This window comes from Engraulis encrasicolus, unplaced genomic scaffold (assembly GCF_034702125.1).
Source record: "Engraulis encrasicolus isolate BLACKSEA-1 unplaced genomic scaffold, IST_EnEncr_1.0 scaffold_144_np1212, whole genome shotgun sequence".
Classification (NCBI taxonomy): Eukaryota; Metazoa; Chordata; class Actinopteri; order Clupeiformes; family Engraulidae; genus Engraulis; species Engraulis encrasicolus.
This window is the reverse complement of record NW_026944955.1, coordinates 23,918-43,716: the sequence shown is the minus strand read 5'-3', so window position 1 is coordinate 43,716 and position 19,799 is coordinate 23,918. Positions and strand designations below refer to the sequence as shown.

Below are 19,799 nucleotides of genomic sequence, written 5' to 3'. Positions count from 1 at the left end.
CAGGTTATAAAGATGAAGACGCGTAAACATGGTGCTGTTTCTGTCCTCAATTACCGTGAAGTTGTGAATATAGAATTCCTTTCACCTCAAGGGTGGTCTGTTCCTTTAACCTCATTGTCATTTTTATACGTGTGTTTACTATGATGAGTATAAAGGTTTATTACTTTGAGGAATTCTTACATGCTATCAGAACACGGCAGCAAAGATGGTATGGGTCATGAATGTTACAGTAGTGTGTGCGTGCGTGTGTGTGTGTGTGTGTGTGTGTGTGTGTGTGTGTGTGTGTGTGTGTGTGTGTGTGTGTGTGTGTGTGTGTGTGTGTGTGTGTGTCTGTGTGTGTCTGTGTGTGTGTGTGTGTGTGTGTGTGTGTGTGTGTGTGTGTGTGTGTGTGTGTGTGTGTGTGTGTGTGTGTGTGTGTGTGTGTGTGTGTGTGTGTGTGTGTGTGTGAGAGAGAGACAGACAGAGAGAGAGAGCAACAGTGAGGAGGTTGGTGTGGAAGTTAGTGAAGGTTTGGAGTCCAGAGCTGAAATACGCAAGATCCAGTTTCACTCTCTCTCACACACACACATACACACACACACACACCAACCTATCCAGCATCAAGGCGTCTTTATAGAGATGTAGCCGTTTGTTTTACATTCAAGGTTTACCACTTCCTGTAGGTTAGCTTAGCCAGGCTGAGGACTTAGCTACCGGTTAGCTTAGCCAGGCTGAGGACTTAGCTACCGGTTAGCTTAGCCAGGCTGAGGACTTAGCTACCGGTTAGCTTAGCCAGGCTGAGGACTTAGCTACCGGTTAGCTTAGCCAGGCTGAGGACTTAGCTACCGGTTAGCTTAGCCAGGCTGAGGACTTAGCTACCGGTTAGCCTAGCCAGGTTGAGGACTTTTCTGGTTAGCTTATCCAGGCTACTGGTTACCTCAGCAGGCTACTGGATAGCTAAGCCAGGCTGAGGACTTAGCTACTGGTTACCTTAGCCAGGCTGAGGACTTAGCTACTGGTTACCTTAGCCAGGCCACTGGTTAGCTTAGCCAGGCTAAGGACTTAGCTGGTTAGCTTAGCCAGGCTGAGGACTTAGCTACTGGTTACCTTAGACAGGCCACTGGTTAGCTTAGCCAGGCTGAGGACCTATCTAGTTACCTTAGCCAGGCTGAGGACTTAGCTACTGGTTGACTTGGGCAGGTTGAGTACTTGGTCGATGTCTCCCCTCTGATCTGATCTCCGCGGCGATGGAACTCCACACTGTCATTCAGGAATGTGCACATGACTCCAGTAGAATGTACTTACACACATACAGGAGACACGTAGAGTTTTGATTAAAATGTTAATTAGAATGTAGAAAAGCTATTTGGAGTTTTACTGTATTTGTACCAATATAGACTTGCACAGTATATATCTATAGACATTTTCAAAAGCGTTGGTGGCAAAAAAAGGAAATGTGGCGTGATTGTGGGTGGGATTTAAAGGAAATGTGGCGTGAGTGTGGGCGGGATTTAATGCCTGTGTGTGTTTACACTGAGCCTGTTTGTAGCTGTGTGTGTGCGTGTGCGTGTGCGTGTGCGTGTGCGTGTGCGTGTGCGTGTGCGTGTGTGTGTGTGTGTGTGTGCGTGAGAGAGAGAGAGGACTTGTAGCAGCTTGCTCACATGGGGGGGGGGTTCACAGTAAAATATAAACAATAATAATTGAATGTGACTTGATCTCTATAACATATTATATTATATAATGTTGAAAAGCTATGAACATATTCTGACTTTGTATTTAGATTTGAATGAATAGAAGAACATTGTTGTGTTTAGTGAGGGGGCACAGCTGAGATGAGCTCTTATTGGTGGAGCATGGGGCTACATGAGTTCCTATTGGTGGAGCATGGGGCTACATGAGCTCTTATTGGTGGATCAGGGGGCTATATGAGCTCTTATTGGTGAATCAGGGGGCTAGATAAGCTCCTATTGGTGGAGCAGGGGGCTAGATAAGCTCCTATTGGATAGATGTGTGTAGGTGTGATGAAGGTGAATGTGAATCTTAGTAGTGAAAGCACCATACTGGCGGTAGCCTGTTCGTTTGTCACTGTATTAATTATAAATATATACATATATATAATACAAATGATGAGATTATGATGTTCGTTTCTCACTGTATTTGCCATTAATTATGATACGCTTGGACTGATAAGTGCTAAATCTTTAAACATGTAAAACATTTTTAATAAACAATATTTATGAATACCTACAGGTCAACTGCCTTCTCTTGTTTTTTTCCTCACTTACCATTTCATTCGTGTGTGTGTGAGTACTGTTTACAGTGTACATGCAGTGTGTGCAATGTAAGACGATGTTGTAGTAATAATTTTAATATCGGCAGACAAACAACTCAGATGGTAAGCACTGCAGATTTTATTGTTAACGGCCGGAGAAGTTACTGCGTGGAGACAGGAAGTATTCCACACAGCAAGTTCTGAAGTGGATACAAAAGGCAACCCTATTTAACCATTTCCCTCCCCCAGTCCATGTCGTCAGCTTCTTCTGCGCATGTGGGGTCCCGCATGGCCTGATGCCCACTGTCCATTGTCTTGTTGTCCAGCATATGCAATTTCATATTTGTTGTTCAGCAGCCACACCAAGTAGATGCACATGTTTCCAATAATGTTGAGTGTCCCGTGACCCATTACAGAAAAGCTTACACACAAGAATATGTCACTATATGTGGACTTCCCCAGCCAAATCATGAGAATAAAATGAGAATATAATATAATAATAGTAGAAGATTAAGAAAACTAAGATGAAACAAAAATTTTCTCCACAATGTCATGTTTAGTTTAGTTTAGTTTGTGAGTGTGTGTTTGTGTGTGTGTGTACTCGTTATTTACTCTTTATTTAAAAAAAAAATAAAAAAATACTAACTCCTCTTTGCAACTACACTTGTTGTTCTGTATATCTCCTGTGCACTTTGTATTTGCTTGTGATGTTGGCTTGATTATGTCCTCTTTTTGAAAGTCGCTTTGGTTATAAAGCGTCTGCCAAATGCAATGTAATGTAATGTAATGTCAAATTTTTGGACATTTATTCGCCATCAAAGATCTATATATCTATAAAGATCTATATATACTTACAAACTGGTGCCGTTGTATCATTATAAGTGTGTGTGTGGTTCTACAAACAGAGAAAAGAAGAAAATATACCTAAATTATCATGTGTTTGGCTGGTCATCATAATTACAATTACCAACTGTCATCAAAATATACTAAAATGTACGCATCTACCTAAAAATTATGATATTAGTAAATGAGTTGCATATGCTTGGACGCACACAGAACACAAAAAACAGTGGATGGTGAGATACACAGAGGATATTAGGTAACACCTTACAATAAGGTTACGTGAGTAATGATGGAATAATGTCTGAAGTAATGATTGATTAACCCTAAAGCGACCGACTGGGGTCATTTATGACCCCGGGCACATATTTTCATACACCATTCCGGCAATTTTCATCAGAAAAACTTGTCCTTCTAGGAGTTTGTCAATACATATGTTGTGCATGTTGTGAATGATTTTTGTGAGATTTGGACCATCTATGTAGGATTTATAATCAAAACACCTCTGGGGTCATTTATGACCCCGAGAGAATCCATGAGATACTCAACATTATAATGTCCATTGTTGTTGTAATTTTCAAACTCTGATTTTTGTATTTTGTGTCTTTGGGCAGGCCATGGTCAGCAGACCTAAAATATTCACAATATAAACATTTATAGTATTAAAATACAATATATTATATAAATAAATAGGGCACCCCTGCGATAGCCAACGAAGCATATTGTGAGGGCACCCAGGTAGCATTTCCTCTGTTATTGCTCCATATTTGTTGATATCATGGCACAGTGGTCCTAGACACATGATGAGAATATGAAATGGAAGTCATCCTGATGAACAAAGAGGGAGGAAACAAGTCATCAGTGTAGAAATCAATGGCGTTTTTAGAATTTTCCTTATTTTATGGCTATACAAAGGCTGAAGCATCAGTTGAATCATTTATTTGCTCTAATATATGTGGAAGACACCTTTGCACAGCTACAATGTCCAGAAAAAGTTTCAGAGAAATTTTGAGTGTGCATAAGGTTATATGTTTGAGACATGTTTTTTTCTATGTAAATTACCATATTCTCTGATCTTGTGATTTCATGAACCCAGAAATGTTGAGTACCATAAAGTTTTATTGCAGAAATGTCATCTATGGGCCTAATGGATAGAATTTAGCTTGGTTTCTCAAAGTTTCACTTTGAGCAATTTCCATAATTAGCATAAATATGCTGTATTATTATGGTGAGACTACTACAAGTGAATAGGCTAAAACATGTAAATGATAGATATCACCATGAAACTTTCTCAGTTGATTACTGATGATGAGAGAAGAAAAAAATGTATTGGGATGTTTTTTGTATTTTGATGTTTACATATGCAAATGAGGGCATACATCATATTTAGCATATACGTATGTAAGTTTGACTATTTTTTAGCAAAACAATAAAATGTTCAAATTCACATTTTTTTGCTTTAGATGAGGGACAAGTATGTGCAAGATGTAAATAAATTTGAATGAACCCCCCAAAAAAATGTATATAGTGGTATTTCTATATAAACTCCTTGGGGTCATAAATGACCCCGCTCGGTCAGATTAGTCGCAAAAACAGGCCGGTCGCTTGAGGGTTAATAGTGACTAAACATATGATTGGTGTATGCAGTAATGTCTACTTCATTAGTAGTCATGGATGGAGTAATAATGATTCACTATGAAGTAAATGTGGCACGTCAAGGGTTAACCCTCCTGTTATCCTTGGGGTCTATTTGACCCCATTCAATGTTTAACGTCTGAAAAATCCATGAAGTACATAATTCCTTTGCTTCATCTTTGATGACTTTTCCTAAATATATGGGGTCAATATGAAAAAACTGAAATTTCAATTTGACCCCAAATTATGTTAAGTGTATTAAACATAAATGGAACATCCATATTCTGCTAATACATGTTTCAATCTAAAATACATGAACATAAGTTATTTAGAACAGAACATTTTGCTTTATTTAGGGTTCTGATAACTAACAATATGTATGATGTGGACGAGGGCCAAAACTAATTCAAGTCAACTTTTGGACAGTTTTTGCACATTTTCGCCTAGTCATGGATTAGTTTTGTTGGTGTGTTGGCTGTGTGTAGGGGTGCTAGGACTTATCTAAAGGGCTTTTTTATGTCCCCAACAGAGCGACAGTAAATATCTGTGGCACAAACCGGTGCAAAAGTTTTTGCTTCTACTGATTTTGTAGACATTTAAGTGGCTGGGGTCAAAATGACCCCAAGGATCACGGATGTAACCTAAATCTGAGGGTAACAGGAGGGTTAAGTAAGAGTGTGAGTTCCAAATGTTAATAAATCATGTTTAAACATTGCGGGAAAAGATCATACCATATCTTCCCGATCATATATGAATCAGACCTTAGTTAACGGTGCATGAGTAATACTGGAATTATATGGTCAGTAATGGTTGGCATTCACAAGGTAAGCTACCCCAACTGTTAGGGTTTCTACAAAGAGGTCTTGTGGGACCTGCTCCTTGGTTCTCTGAATTGCTGTTCCGGGTCTTGGCGTGCAACCATGTCCTCATATACAAAGGTCTCCAGAGATGGCTGTTTGCATCCAAACGTGAGACACATTTCACACATAAGCCACTACAACCAGCAGACCCTGATCTTGAGGATCACACCATTTCTCTCCGAGTTCGCCTTCCTCTTGGGTGTCCTCTCACTCATTCCACGGTCAGATTTAGGTATGACTGTCACTGGATCGATATGGCATGCCTTTTTCCGCAGTGGTAATACTGGATTAGTAAAATCCTGCAATTAACCCATGTGTTGTGTTCATAAGCTGCATACACCTGTGGTGTTCGGGTCATTTTTGACCCATGATAAACAAAACTCAGCCATAAAATACCTAAAAACACTAGTTATCTTCAAATATTGTTTTTCATCTCATAGCTCACTTGGTATGTATTCATATCCATGGAAATATTACTTTATTTATTCATCTTTTTGACTTTACCGGTCTTCTATCTGACATCATGCAAATCGTTTTTGATGACCAAAACTATCAAAATCTGCATAAATCCACTATTAATACCTCCTAAAGTGATACAATTAGTGATTATGTTGTTCATGTATTACAGCTGATATGAGAGTACAGCAACCCCCAAATTTCTTTCATTAGTTTTTCTCTAATATTAAAAAATATCATGAATAGTGACATTTGTAGTGTTCGGGTCCAACCCAACCCAAAGAGATTTATAGCAGGATAAAGACCAAATGTCACCTAAATTAGTTTTTCACTACATAAAATCAATGTTTAAATATGTTGACTTGGTGTTTTTCTATATTTATATGATTTTAGTGTGATAAATATACAAAATAACAATTCTGTCAGAGTCACAGCTATTCCGCCAATCTAACCTCAATGAACATGAAAAAAGTCACACTATTCATCTGAATCCACTATGCTATGAACATGGACCATTATCTCATTGCCACATCAACTTTATGGAAAGTATAAGACCAGTTCTACATGTTTGGGTGCCATTATGAATTTTTGATACGTTTTTTGGAAAAAATAATGTGCAAAAAGTTATTTTGCAAACAAATGTGCAAAAAATCTCATTATATAATGCAGAAATGGATTCCCTGACCATGAAAACATATGAGTAGACACCAGAAATACATCTGTACTCCTTTCACAACAGGAGATATGACGTACTGTAGTGTATGGGACTGTCCGACGGCCATATTGGATTTGTAACATGAAAAAGCTGGCAAATTTTTTTTTAGGCAAGAAATATATTTTCCTCATCATAAATCACCAAACTGAAGACAAAGGGCAACCAACAGCTTTTCAGAAATGCATACAACAACCAAAAATCTATGCCGGGTCAATTTTGACCCGAACACCACAGATGTAACTTTTTTTTTTTTGGACCTTCAAAATTTACTAAAATGATTAAACATATTTTTTTCTGTGTTGTGATTGTGACTGATTATTAGATGAAGCCTCATTCCAAGAAAATAAAGGAAAGTGTGGGTTTTTTTTTTCAAACTATAACTTGAAAACGGGTATAAAAAAAAAGAAATGACCCAAACACAACAGAAGGGTTAACCCTTCTGTTGTGTTCGGGTCATTTTTGACCCGTTTTCAAGTTTTAGTGTGAAAAAAACACACTTTCCTTCATTTTCTTGGAATAAGGCTTCATCTAATCCTCAGTCACAATCATTTCAACACAAAAAAAATATGTTTTATCATTTTAGTAAATTTTAAAGGTCAAAAAAAAAAAAAGTTACATCTGTGGTGTTCGGGGGTCAAAATTGACCCGGTATAGATTTTTGGTTGTTTTATGCATTTCTGAAAAGCTGTTGGTTGCCCTTTGTCTTCAGTTTGGTGATTTATGGGGAGGAAAATGTATTTCTTGCCTGAATTTTTTTTTTGCCAGCTTTTTGATATTACAAATCCAATATGGCCGCCGGACAGAGCCATACACTACAATATGTCATATCTCCTGTTGTGAAAGGAGTACAGATGTATTTCTGGTGTCTACTCATATGTTTTCATGGTCAGGGAATCCATTTCTGCATTATATAATTCGATTTTTTGCACATTTGTTTGCAAAATACATTTTTGCACATTATTTTTTCCAAAAAACGTATCAAAAATTCATAATGGCACCCAAACCTGTAGAACTGGTCTTATACTTTCCATAAAGTTGATGTGGCAATGACATAATGGTCCATGTTCATGGCATAGGGGATTCAGATGAATAGTGTGACTTTTTTCATGTTCATTGAGGTGTTCATTTCCAATACCTTTGCATTAGATTGGCAGAATAGCTGTGACTCTGACAGAATTGTTATTTTGTATATTTACCACACTAAAATCATATAAATATTGAAAAACACCAAGTCAACATATTTAAACTTTAATTTTATGCACTGAAAAACTAATTTAGTTGACATTTGGTCTTTATCTTGCTATAAATCTCTTTGGGTTGGTTTGGACCCGAACACCACAAATGCCACTCTTGATGATATTTTTTTATATTAGAGAAAAACTAATAAAATAAATTTGGGGATTGTTGTACTCCCATATCAGCTGTAATACATGGACAACATAATCACTAATTGTATCACTTTGGGAGGTATTAATAGTGAATTTCTACAGATTTTAATAGTTTTGGTCATCAAAAACGATTTGCATAATGTAAGATAAAAGATCTTTAAAGTCAAAAAGATGAATACATCAAGTAATATTTCCATGGATATGAATACATACCAAGTTAGCCATGAGATGAAAAACAATATTTGATGATAACTAGTGTTTTTAGGTATTTTATAGCTGAGTTTTGTTATCACGGGTCAAAAATGACCCGAACACCACAGGTGTATGCAGCTTATGAACACAACACAAGGGTTAAAAAAATCCTTCTGGATTATGGGTTCTTGGGTCCATGTTGGTCTCTCATTACAAACCTGAACATGCGCTACCACATGGTAAAGCGTATAGTGAGCGCTCCCAAGTGCCACCTGGCGGTTGTTTGGGTACACTGCAGCTAGGCCCGGAATGAATGAATGAATGATTTTATTTGACATCTTCAGTTCATATAAATAAAATAAATACATGATTGAGTTTCATATAAACCGCACCACATATTTAAATAAAAAAAACAGAGAGACAGGATAGCACAATAAAGCTCGAAAGCTTATTTCCATTGTGGTCCTTGGTGTTTTGTGGTGTTAATGGCAGCAGTTGTTAAAATGACAAGAGTAGCACTGGGACCAAACTAAAACTATAACACTTAAATATATAGCATACACATAACACATATTATTTCGACTTTAATATACTACACTGACTGATCTCTAAACCATTTTTTCAAAGCCCATTTAAAACTATTAAGGCTATTGATCATCTTAATATTACCTGGTAGCATATTCCACAAGCTAGATGCAACATATAAAAATGAGTCCTGAGGTGATGCGATAGATGACGTGGCATTGCCGCGTCAAAGGGTGTGCATTGTAAGGGGACCATCTGTAAGCAAACATAACCCGCAATACCTACCACTAACTAAAGGGGGCACTGAGTGGCTACTTTATTACATTACTAATTAAATAGACCTAAATAAATGACCCAAAAATACCAAACCCAAAGGTCCTTCAATACAGTACCTGTTCCGGGTTAGATTGGTGTTGCCATGGTACCTGTCTCGGGTTAGACTGATATTGCCATGGTACTGTACCTGTCCCAGATGTACGTGATTGTGGCGGCTTGTGGTGTTTTACTGCAGATCTGCACATCAGCAGGTCTATTTATAGGCCCTGCCGTGACCTAACCGTTGTGCACTTTGCTATGATGCCATCGTCCAGGGTTCAATTCCGGCCTGGGTCATCTGCAGATCATTCCCTGTCTCTCCTCACCTGCCATGTCAAAAATAAAGCCAAAAAAGCCCTAAAAAACAGATGTATTCATTCTTTTTTATAGGCAAGACCAGGCAAGTTTATTTGTATAGTCCATTTCATACAACAAGAGAACTCAATGTGCTTCACAAGTCATAAAGATGCTAAACGATGCATAAAGGTCCTTGCAAATAAAAAGTTACAGAAGTAATAATAATAATTATAATATTAGCAATAAGTAAATGCAATAAATGTTAGTAAAGAAAAATAGAAAGCATAAAATCACAGTGGATACAAAAAAGAAAAAGTAGCAGTCAAATTAAAAATAATCAGCTAATTAAAAGCATCCCTGAATAATTTGTTTTTTAGCATGGTTTAGAAAGTGCTAACTGTGGAGGCCGTTTTGATACTACCAAAAGTGCACAAATCACACACACACCCTCTTCTAGGAAGACCCATTGTCAGTGGTATTGGGTCACTGACACCCAATGTCTCCATGTTTGTTGACCACTGCATAAAACCATTGGTTTGTTCCTTGCCCTCATACACTAGGGATTCCATTGATTTTATAAACAAATTGAAAATGACGACTTTACCTAATAGTGATATTTTACTTGCGACTTTTGATATCTCTAGTCTGTACACCAATATTCCACACAATGGTGGTTTAGAGGCTATGCAGTTTTTCCTTAATGACAGACCTCCTGCGCTAAAACCTCAAACCAAGTGTATTATTGACCTGGCCCACCTAGTTCTCACCAACAATTATTTTCTTTTTAAAGAGGAATATTTCTTGTAAGTCAAAGGGACGGCCATGGCTCCCAACTATGCAAACCTTTACATGGGTTTTTTTGAGAACCAATATGTCTTGAACTCAGAGGTTAATCCACATTTTAACCCTATCGCGCCGGACGCATCATATGTGATGCATCAAATTCAAAGCCCTCTCCACGCTGACACAAAAAAAATCCATCTCAAAAACATCCTGCGTGTCATTTCCAAACGTCCTGCAGTACACGGAAACCGCCACAAGAGAGCAGCGGTCAACAACAAGTTGATCACAGCTCGGCGAAAAATGCAAAAATGGAGTAGAAGCGGTTTCCCTGACCGACGCAGAGATATCGTCAAATTGCAAAAGGTTTGTGTACAAATTTCTGAAATATAACTCTACATCCTTTAATTTGAACACTTGCTTTGTGCAATTAATCAAGGAAGAGTTTATATTTTTACACCGTGTTGCAGAGAGATCGTGCTAAAACTGATGAAACAAATAAGCACCATCCGGCGGTGGCAGGAAGTCAGCCATCAATGCATTTGCTCCATAGGGAAACTTACAAAGCATACCACGACGATCGTTTAACAAAACACACAAGTTGTTTTACTTCAAGACAAAGATATTGCCTTAAGAAACAGGTTTTACTTGCAATTTTGAAAATGTAATGCAAAATGTTGAAATTATGATTTCGTAAAAAATGCATTGAAGTGAATGGAGAAATGGTCCAATTGTAGTAATGGACCCATATATTCAAATTACACATCAAAAATGAATAATGATCTATATTACACTCATAAATAGGTTGTTAAGCATTCGATCAGCTATGTTTTTACATAGATTTTAAAAAATTACCCAACCAGGCTGTGGGAAATGTAAAATATGGTCCTACTAAAACAAGGATAGGCTTAAAAAAATGGCAGGATCTTACTAAATATTTAAAGATAATCCTCAAATTAAATTGTCCGACAACTTTTTTAAATTAAAAAAAGTTGTAAATGCATTAAAAGTCATTTTTCAATGGTCATGAAATTGGAATTTTCATTAATTTAATAATAATAATAATAATTGTATTTGTATAGCACTGTGTCATACAAGGCATGTAACTCAAAGTGCTTAACAAATGGGAAAAACATTGTTAGAGATAGATTTAAAAGGAGAGGTATAGAGGAGAGGCAGAAAAAGCAGGAAGGCAGAGGAAGAAGAGATAGACAGAGAATGTAGAGTCATAAGGTCAACGTAGGTTAGGACCAGGATTCTTAGATGTGTAAGGTCCATAGTGGCTGGGCCTATCATAAGTCATAGATAGTCACACAGAGATTGGGCGCTCAGGTGCGGCCCCTGGTGGCATCAGGGGTGAGGAAAAACTCCCTTTCGCTTGATTCATAGTTTGTGAGGGGGAAAAAAAGCTCAGTGAGGTCTGAGAAAAAAGACCCCCTGTAGTCAGGAAGAAACCTCAGGCAGAGACCAGCGGCCACTTAGGGGAGCCCCCTGCCAGGGCTGGATTGCGAGTAGTAAGGGCGCTGCGGCGGCTGGGACACTATGACGCCTTGGCAGCTAGGAGTTGGCAAGGATGAAGAGGTGGGTCTTCAGCTGCTTCTTAAAGGAGTCGACGGAGGTGGCTGATCGGATCTCGATGGGGAGGGCGTTCCATCTCTTGGGCGCATAGCAGGCAAACGCGGCGTCGCCGATCTTCTTCTGCGGGGGGGTGGGGGTCCTTAGCAGCTTGGCATCAGTGGACCTGAGAGCTCGAGCAGGGGCATAAAAAGAGAGCATGTCTGAGATATAGCTAGGGGCAAGTCCATTTAATGCTTTAAATACTGTGAGCAGAATCTTAAAGTCGATTCTGTATGAGACAGGTAACCAGTGCAGGTCTGCCAAGACAGGAGAGATGTGCTCTCTCATTCTGGTTCTTGTTAGGATTCTTGCCGCAGAATTTTGAATGAGTTGCAATTTGTCAATACATTTTTTTGGGAGACCGGAGAAAAGAGCATTGCAGTAGTCTATCCTACTGGTGACAAAGGCATGAATAAGTTTCTCAGCGTCTTGTCGGGGGGCCAAGCCGCGCACTTTGTTGACATTTCTAAGATGGAAAAAAGCAGATTTTGTTATCTTGTTGATGTGAGGCTCAAAGCTCAAATCCGAGTCTATGACCACACCTAGGCTAGTAACCTTATCTTTAATGTGTATGCTTAGGTCACCTAGGCTTGAGTGGAGTTTTGCACGTTTTTTCTTAGGCCCAATGAGCAACACTTCAGTTTTATCTTCATTTAATTTTAGGAAGTTACTGTTCATCCAATCTGTAATGGCAGACATGCATTTAGTCAAGGCATGAATGGCAGTGGTTTGGCTAGGCTCGACAGAGATATATAGTTGAGTGTCATCGGCATAGCTATGAAAATCAACATTGTGCTCTCTGATGATGGAGCCCAGGGGCAACATATAGAGAGAGAAGAGGAGAGGGCCCAAGCAACTACCCTGAGCAACTCCAAAAGGCACATCATACTTGTTGGAGACGTATTCTCCGATGGTGACAAAAAACTGTCTTCCTGTAATATATGTTTTGAACCACTCTAAGACGTGACCGGACAAGCCTACCCAAGATTCAAGGCGGTCAATTAGTATGTTGTGGTCTATCGTGTCAAAGGCGGCACTGAGGTCGAGGAGGATAAGTGCTGAAACTTTGTTTGCGGCAGTGTTGAGCCTAAGATCACTTATTATTTTGGTTAGTGCTGTTTCGGTGCTATGGTTGGCTCTAAAGCCTGATTGGAATTTTTCCAAGATATCATTCCCAGCCAGATGTTGATTAAGCTGTTTAAATACAACTTTTTCTAGTACCTTGCTTATAAAGGGGAGGTTTGATATAGGTCTGTAGTTGTTTAGAGAATTCTGATCTAAATTTGTCTTTTTTAGGAGTGGCTTTACCATGGCTGTTTTGAATGAGCTTGGAAAAATGCCTGTAAGCATAGAGGTGTTAACAATTTGCAGTAAAGGTGCTGCTAAGCAACCAAGTACGTTTTTTAGCAGATATGTGGGGATCGCGTCAAGGCTGCAGGTAGACTGCTTACTTTCCCTGACTATTTTACAGAGGTCGTCCTCTGTAATTGGACAAAACTTTTGGAAGCTCTCAGGTCTCCTAGGGGGGTTTAACCCTCCCCTCGGTGTATCGCCTGAGTGGGCGACAGAGGTTGCTGCGTTTCCACCTTGGATACCTTCTCTAATGTCGGCAATCTTTTTATTAAAAAATCTAGCAAATTCCTCGCACTTGGCATGTGATGCTGCATTTAGGTTGTTATTGCTATGTGTTGGATTAAGCAGGTGGTCAATAGTGGAAAAAAGAACTTTCGCATTATGCTGGTTGTCTGTTATGATTTTGGAAAAATATGCTTTTCTCTCTGAGCGTACCGCATTATTGTAGGAGGAGATCTCATCCCTAAGGGATTGTCTGTGGACTTCTAATTTAGTTTTCCTCCAAAGACGCTCGGTTACTCTGCATTTTCTTTTTAAGGCTCTAAGTGAGTCATTCATCCAAGGTGAATACCTAGCTCTGGTTCTTGTCGTCGTTCTAATTGGAGCTATGTTATCTAGAATTCCTCTTAAGTTGTTGTTGAAGCTATCAACCATTTCATCAGGTGTGCAGTGACCATTTAGTAGGTCACCTGATTTGATGAGGTCTGAAATCTTAAGCTCAGCAGAGGCATTAATGCGTCGTCTGTGAATGACATTGTTGGGTGTGCTAATTTGTGTTGAAATGTCAAAATCAAAAAACACACAGTGGTGGTCGGAGAGGCCGACGTCCGTGACCGATATATTGTTGATATCAAGTGCATGTGAAATAACAAGGTCAAGTGTGTTGCCTTTTCGATGGGTAGGCTGTTCTGTAACATTCTGGACGAGACCGAATCCATTTAATGTGTCTAAGAAAGACTTGGCTATTGCGTCATCTGATTTATTTACGTGGATATTAAAGTCGCCAGCAATTATTGCTTTGTCATAGTTAGTAAGTACGTCCGACATGAAGGCGGAGAAATCAGATAGAAATGACGAAGAGAATTTCGGTGGACGGTACAGAACAATAATGATCAGTTTGAGGTTTGCTTGGACCCTCATTGCCAAGTATTCAAATGAAGAGAAAGAGCCCAGATTCATCTTAGTACAATTAAATTTGTTGGAGAAAAGTATGGCTACGCCTCCGCCTCGTTTCTTTGGTCTCGGGGCGTGAAGGAATTTGTAATCGGAAGGGCAAGCCTCAATAAAAGTAGCAGCCCCGTCGTCTTTAAGCCATGTTTCGGTAAGGAACATAAAGCTTATGTTTTTGTCCGAGACCAGCTGGTTTACTACGAAGCTTTTGTTGGTCAAGGACTGCACGTTAAGTAATGCAGCATTAACATTCAAAGTAGTAGAGCTATTGTTTATGCGTTCAGGTGCAATCGTAATTAGGTTGTTGTGTACACAACCAGAGGGTCTATATCTGCGAGCTTTCCTACGGGTAGTGACAGCGTGGATAGCTAGTGGGGAACTCTCTATTGGGCACGCAGTGTCTAAATTGGTGTAGTGCTTTGGATTTGAAACACCTGTTAGTCAATCCAAGGACCGATGGGCTTCGAGGGTCAGCTCTAGGTTGGTCGCGAGGAGACGAGCGCCAGATCTGTTTAAGTGCCTTCCATCTCGTGCGAAGAGGTTTCGGCGGTTCCAGAAAGCGGAGAAGTTGTCAACGTAGGGAATGGCTTCTTGGCGGCAGTGTCTCATCAGCCAGACGTGCAGTTGGCGGATTCGGGAGAACTGGAAGGCAGAGAAACAAACAGAGGGGATGGGGCCTGAGATAGCGTATTTTTTTCCAGTGCTGCTAAGGGTATTAATAAGGCAGAGGAAATCGGACTCAAGTTTTTTAGACTGCTGCAGCCGGATGTCATTGGAGCCTGCGTGGACGATGAGAGTTGTGGCAGTAGGATACTGTGACAGCGCGTCCGGCACATTCGACTGGACATCGGCTACGAGAGCTCCAGGTAGGCACCACGTCTGGGCGTTTCGTAGGGTTACGTGGCGAACCATCGAAGATCCTATGAGGACTGTTGATGGTCGCCGGGGTTCTGAATGGGCAGGCTGCTCTCGGGTGATTTGCCTGGGGGTAGCGAGGGTCCGGCGGCTTCTGGGTCGCACTCTTTGTGGTAGAGGCTTGGGCACCTGGTGGGAGGGGGGGACAGGGTCAGTTTCTGCATCGATGACTGAGTCAAGTACAGAAAAACGATTGCTAGTCACTAGAGGTGGTGAACATTTCTGCAGTACTCCCCTGCCGCCGTTAACCACCTCCGTCCAGCTACGACGCGCGGGAGTGGAGCACGGTGGATTCGGGGGGGACTTCGGCTGGTGTTTGCTGTGGCTGGGGAAAAAAGATAGTGTAGTTAGGTTGGCGCTAGTATTACTGGTTTGGTGTTTCAACGTGGTGTTATGGGATTTTATGACTACCTCGCATTGTAGCCGGCGAATGTCACGTCTAAGTGTTTCAATCGTCATGTTGGCTTTGGCTAGTCTTTCATTAGCATTAGCTAGATCACTGCAGGCGCAGGTAGAGTTGGCCATAATTAGGTCTGTGGATGCAGCAGAAAAGGTTATTTTTGCGAGATAGTTGGTGTAGTGTTGCAAAATTGACTATGAGGTGAGGTGAAACTAAAGCCGAGTAGGGCTCGGCGCGAAAAAAAAAGTTATGTAGGCTAGCCTGGTGGAAAGCAAAAATCTATTTGGATGGTGGGGAGGTTAGCCTATGTGCTTATGTTGTTGTAAGAGTGATAACAAGGTAGCGCTAAAGTAATACTACATCGAATCAGTTGTTTGTAGTTGTAAGTTTCAGACAAAGCTTTTAGGAGAAAAACGAGAAGAAACTTAATTTCGTCCGAGTAGCTCCTCGACGGGAATAGCTTGATCCGGAAGCGGAAGTGACGTCAGCCAGGCAGCTATGGTCCTGCATTTAAAGCCTGTTGCATCATATATGATGCATTAAATATCTCAGTGACCTTAACAAAATTTTGATTTTTTTTTTACATTTCTTATAAGGGACCAATATTGAAGCAAATTCCAAAAAATTAGAATTTTCTCTCATTGCTTTCATGGTTCAGGTTTCACAGGGTTAAAAGCCTTTTACTGTACAAACGCTTTATTGATGATGTCTTTATTTTGTGCAATGGTGATGAAGAATCTCTAGAAGAATTACACCGCTACCTCAATTCTGTGAATGATCATTTGAATTTTACCCTTGAATATGACCGATCCAAAGTCAGCTTCCTAGATGTTTCAATCATCAAGGATGGCTGCACTCTACATACCGACCTATTCCGAAAGCCTACAGATAGGAACACCCTGCTTCGGGGTGACAGTTACCATCCTGGTCACCTCATTAGAAGCCTCCCAATCAGCCAGTTCCATCTGGGTAGGAGATTATGCAGCACTAGTGAGACATACACAGCACAAGCCTCTGATCTTACACAGAGATTCCAAGACAGGGGCTACAAGCAGGAGTGGATAGACGCAGCCAGTGAGCGTTTTACGAACGTCACACAAGAGGAGTGTCTAATTCCCAAACCTACTGGCCAAAAACAAAAGCGCGACTCCACATTATTTATTACCAGATATTCTCCTCTTGGCTATGAGTTTAGGAAGATTATACACAAACACTGGCATGTGATTTAAACGGATCCCAAACTCAAAAATGTTTTTAGAGACCCCCCATCCATGGTTTTTAGACGTGCCCCTAACTTAAGAGACATGCTGGTGAGGTCTTACACTCCCACCAGGCAACAAAACCCTTTCAATGTACCCGACGGTAATTATAAGTGTGGGAATTGCGCACAATGTGGCTACACACAGAAGAGAAAAACGTACACACACACTGGGAAACACTAATTAAATGCCCATACGGACTTGCCTATGTCAGTAAGACAAACCGAGCTTTGCGCACCGGCATATCTGAGCACCGCAGTAATATCAGATGCGGTGATATCCGCAACCCTGTAGCGGCACACTTTCTCCCTGCAGGACACAGTATATGCACTCTCAGATACACTGGCATTGAAAAGGTGGAGAGGCCCCCTAGAGGGGGCAACCATGATCGCCTTCTTTTACAACGAGAGACATACTACATCCATCTTCTGAATACTATGTCCCCAGATGGATTAATTGAGGAGTTTGACATTAAGCCTTTCCTATAACTTGACCTTAACTTCAGCTCTGCAGAACTTCTGGTATGCATTAGGCTTGTTGAAATGTGTAATCTTGTAAATATTGATTTGGTAACACTGGCAATCTAAGGTATTGGTGACGGAATTTGTGGATGAGTTTTGCACCTTAAATTGCCTCATACCTCAAGCCACAGCATTTGCGGCTCCCTCATGCCCCCCTCCCATCCCCTTCTTAGGAGAGCCTTTAATATGTAAATGCCAGTGATCAGGTCGGGAGCTGCCCCAGTCAATTTCAAGTGGGGTGGGGTGGGGTGAGGTCAGGTGGGTGGGAGGGAGTGGGGGGTCGGCAGGCCTGTTTCTAGGATTTTGGGGTCCCTAGGCAACGGGATTGTTGGGGGCCCTAGGGCATTTTTTGGCCTTTTACTAAAATTTGTGTGTGTGTGTGTCTGTGTGTCTGTGTGTATGTTTGTTCACGCTGCCCAGTGGTGTTTTTCAGAATCACTAATCATTCAACCAGGGGTAGGGAACCTATGTCTCGAGGGCCCTTGAGGCAGTTTTATCCGGCCCCTGATATCATTATAATGTTTTGCAACTTCACATGAAATAGGCCTATGACATATTTTGCAGGCCTAAAGGAATCTTAGAAATTACATTTCCAATGCAATTGAGTTATATTCAGGGGACCTAGAAAAGGTGGGGACTGTTTTAAAGGTGTCTACCTTTAAAGGTGTCTATATGTCTATATACAGTCAATCCGAAAAGTATTCACAGCGCTTGCTTCACTTTTTTGACATTTTATTATCTTACAGCCTTATTCCAAATGCTACAAATGAATATCTGTTGTCAAAATCCTACACAAATTATTCCATTATGACCATGTGAAAAACAAGTTGTCTTGACTGTTTTGAAAATTTATAAAAAATAAAAAACAAATAATTCATTTTTACAAAAGTATTCACAGCCTTTGCTTAATACTTTGTAGAACCACCTTTGGCAGCAACTACATTCTTTTTTCATTTCGAAAAAACTGAAAGGTTGAAACACACACAGATTACCTCCCTTTTAATTCCTTTTCATTTCGAAATGAAAAAATGAATGTAGTTGCTGATAAAGGTGGTTCTACAAAGTATTAAGCAAAGGCTGTGAATACTTTTGTAAAAATCATCTCTTTGTTTTTTATTTTTATAAATTTTCAAAACTGTCAAGACAACTTGTTTTTCACATGGTCATAATGGAATAATTTGTGTAGGATTTTGACAACAGAGATTCATTTGTAGCATTTGGAATAAGGCTGTGTGAAAAAAGTGAAGCGCTGTGAATACTTTCCGGATTGACTGTAGGCCTAAAGGTGTCTATATAGGCCTACATTTTATGGGGAAATCCTGATTTGTGTTCATACTACGGCCTCCAGAGGATTTTATGACCATGGTAGGAATTTGAAGTGGCCCCTCGAATGAAAAAGGTTCCCCACCCCTGCATTAAACCTTTCTACTAGCCACAGCTTTGCTGTCAGTACATTTTATTATGATACTATAAGCTCAGAAATTAAGTTGATCAAACAATTTGATCAGTGCTATAAACATTTAAATGAACCTACAGAAAAGGCTATCAGAATAGAATCATCCCTCTGAATGATCTTTCTTGGACATACATTTTGAAAAGACCCTTCGAATTAAAAAGGTTCCTCACCCCTGCTTTTGAGGAACATCAATGTGCTTGGCCACTCTGGTTTTAAATGGTATTCTGAACTAAAGCAAGTATTGTTCAAGGAAGTTCAAATTAGACAGTCTCTGGTTAAATTGGTTCTACACCAAGCCTTTAGGTGGCAGTAAAACTAATTCACACAATGCGAATTCCACACACAAGCCACAAAGAAGCCATCAACCGCGGTCCACAACGTCAACAACACCTTCCTGATTGAACAGAACCACGCGCTGTGTGGTTTCTGTGTGGTTTCACTGTTACAAGTTTCTTGGCAATATGGGGGAAAAGTTCATCACATACCAACGGAAAATGGGCTTCACATACATGTAAGTACATTTTACTCAACTGTGGTTTAAAGTTTCAGTACTCAAGAGCGATTCAATAGCTCCTCTGAACACAGATCCGCCATTGCTAAGTTGTAGCACAGCCGGTTTACATAGCTGGTAGCTCAAGTCCCCTCAATAAATGTGACTACTCTAGTTGCTGCTGTACGGTAGTAAATTCTGATGACTTGCGAGCATCGTAATGACAAAATGTAGTGGTGAAACAGTGAATATGTTAAGTATACTTGTTGATGGTAAATTGTTTGACATTGCTCGTTCTCAGTTGCCTTTCCCCTGCCTAAAGATTGACAAAGGCTACCGTTAGCATGCTATTGCGTTAGCTCAT

General features: G+C 40.1%; 1 protein-coding gene across 3 annotated transcripts; it reads right to left on the bottom strand.

Moving 5' to 3' along the window:
- Positions 1-11,894: 11,894 nt before the first annotated feature.
- Positions 11,895-16,191, bottom strand: LOC134442300 (uncharacterized). Of its 3 annotated transcripts, none has more exons than XM_063192535.1 (2): positions 14,829-16,191; positions 11,895-12,002 (listed from the first exon to the last, which is right to left on the bottom strand). In XM_063192535.1, the coding sequence occupies exon 1, from the start codon at positions 15,832-15,834 to the stop codon at positions 14,836-14,838; it is 999 nt and encodes a 332-aa protein (XP_063048605.1). In that variant the 5' UTR covers positions 15,835-16,191; the 3' UTR covers positions 11,895-12,002; positions 14,829-14,835. The 3 variants fall into 3 exon arrangements, with proteins under 3 accessions (XP_063048605.1, XP_063048604.1, XP_063048606.1); XM_063192534.1 differs by having other exon boundaries at positions 11,895-11,995; XM_063192536.1 differs by lacking the exon at positions 11,895-12,002 and having other exon boundaries at positions 13,775-15,438; positions 15,562-16,191.
- Positions 16,192-19,799: the final 3,608 nt, after the last annotated feature.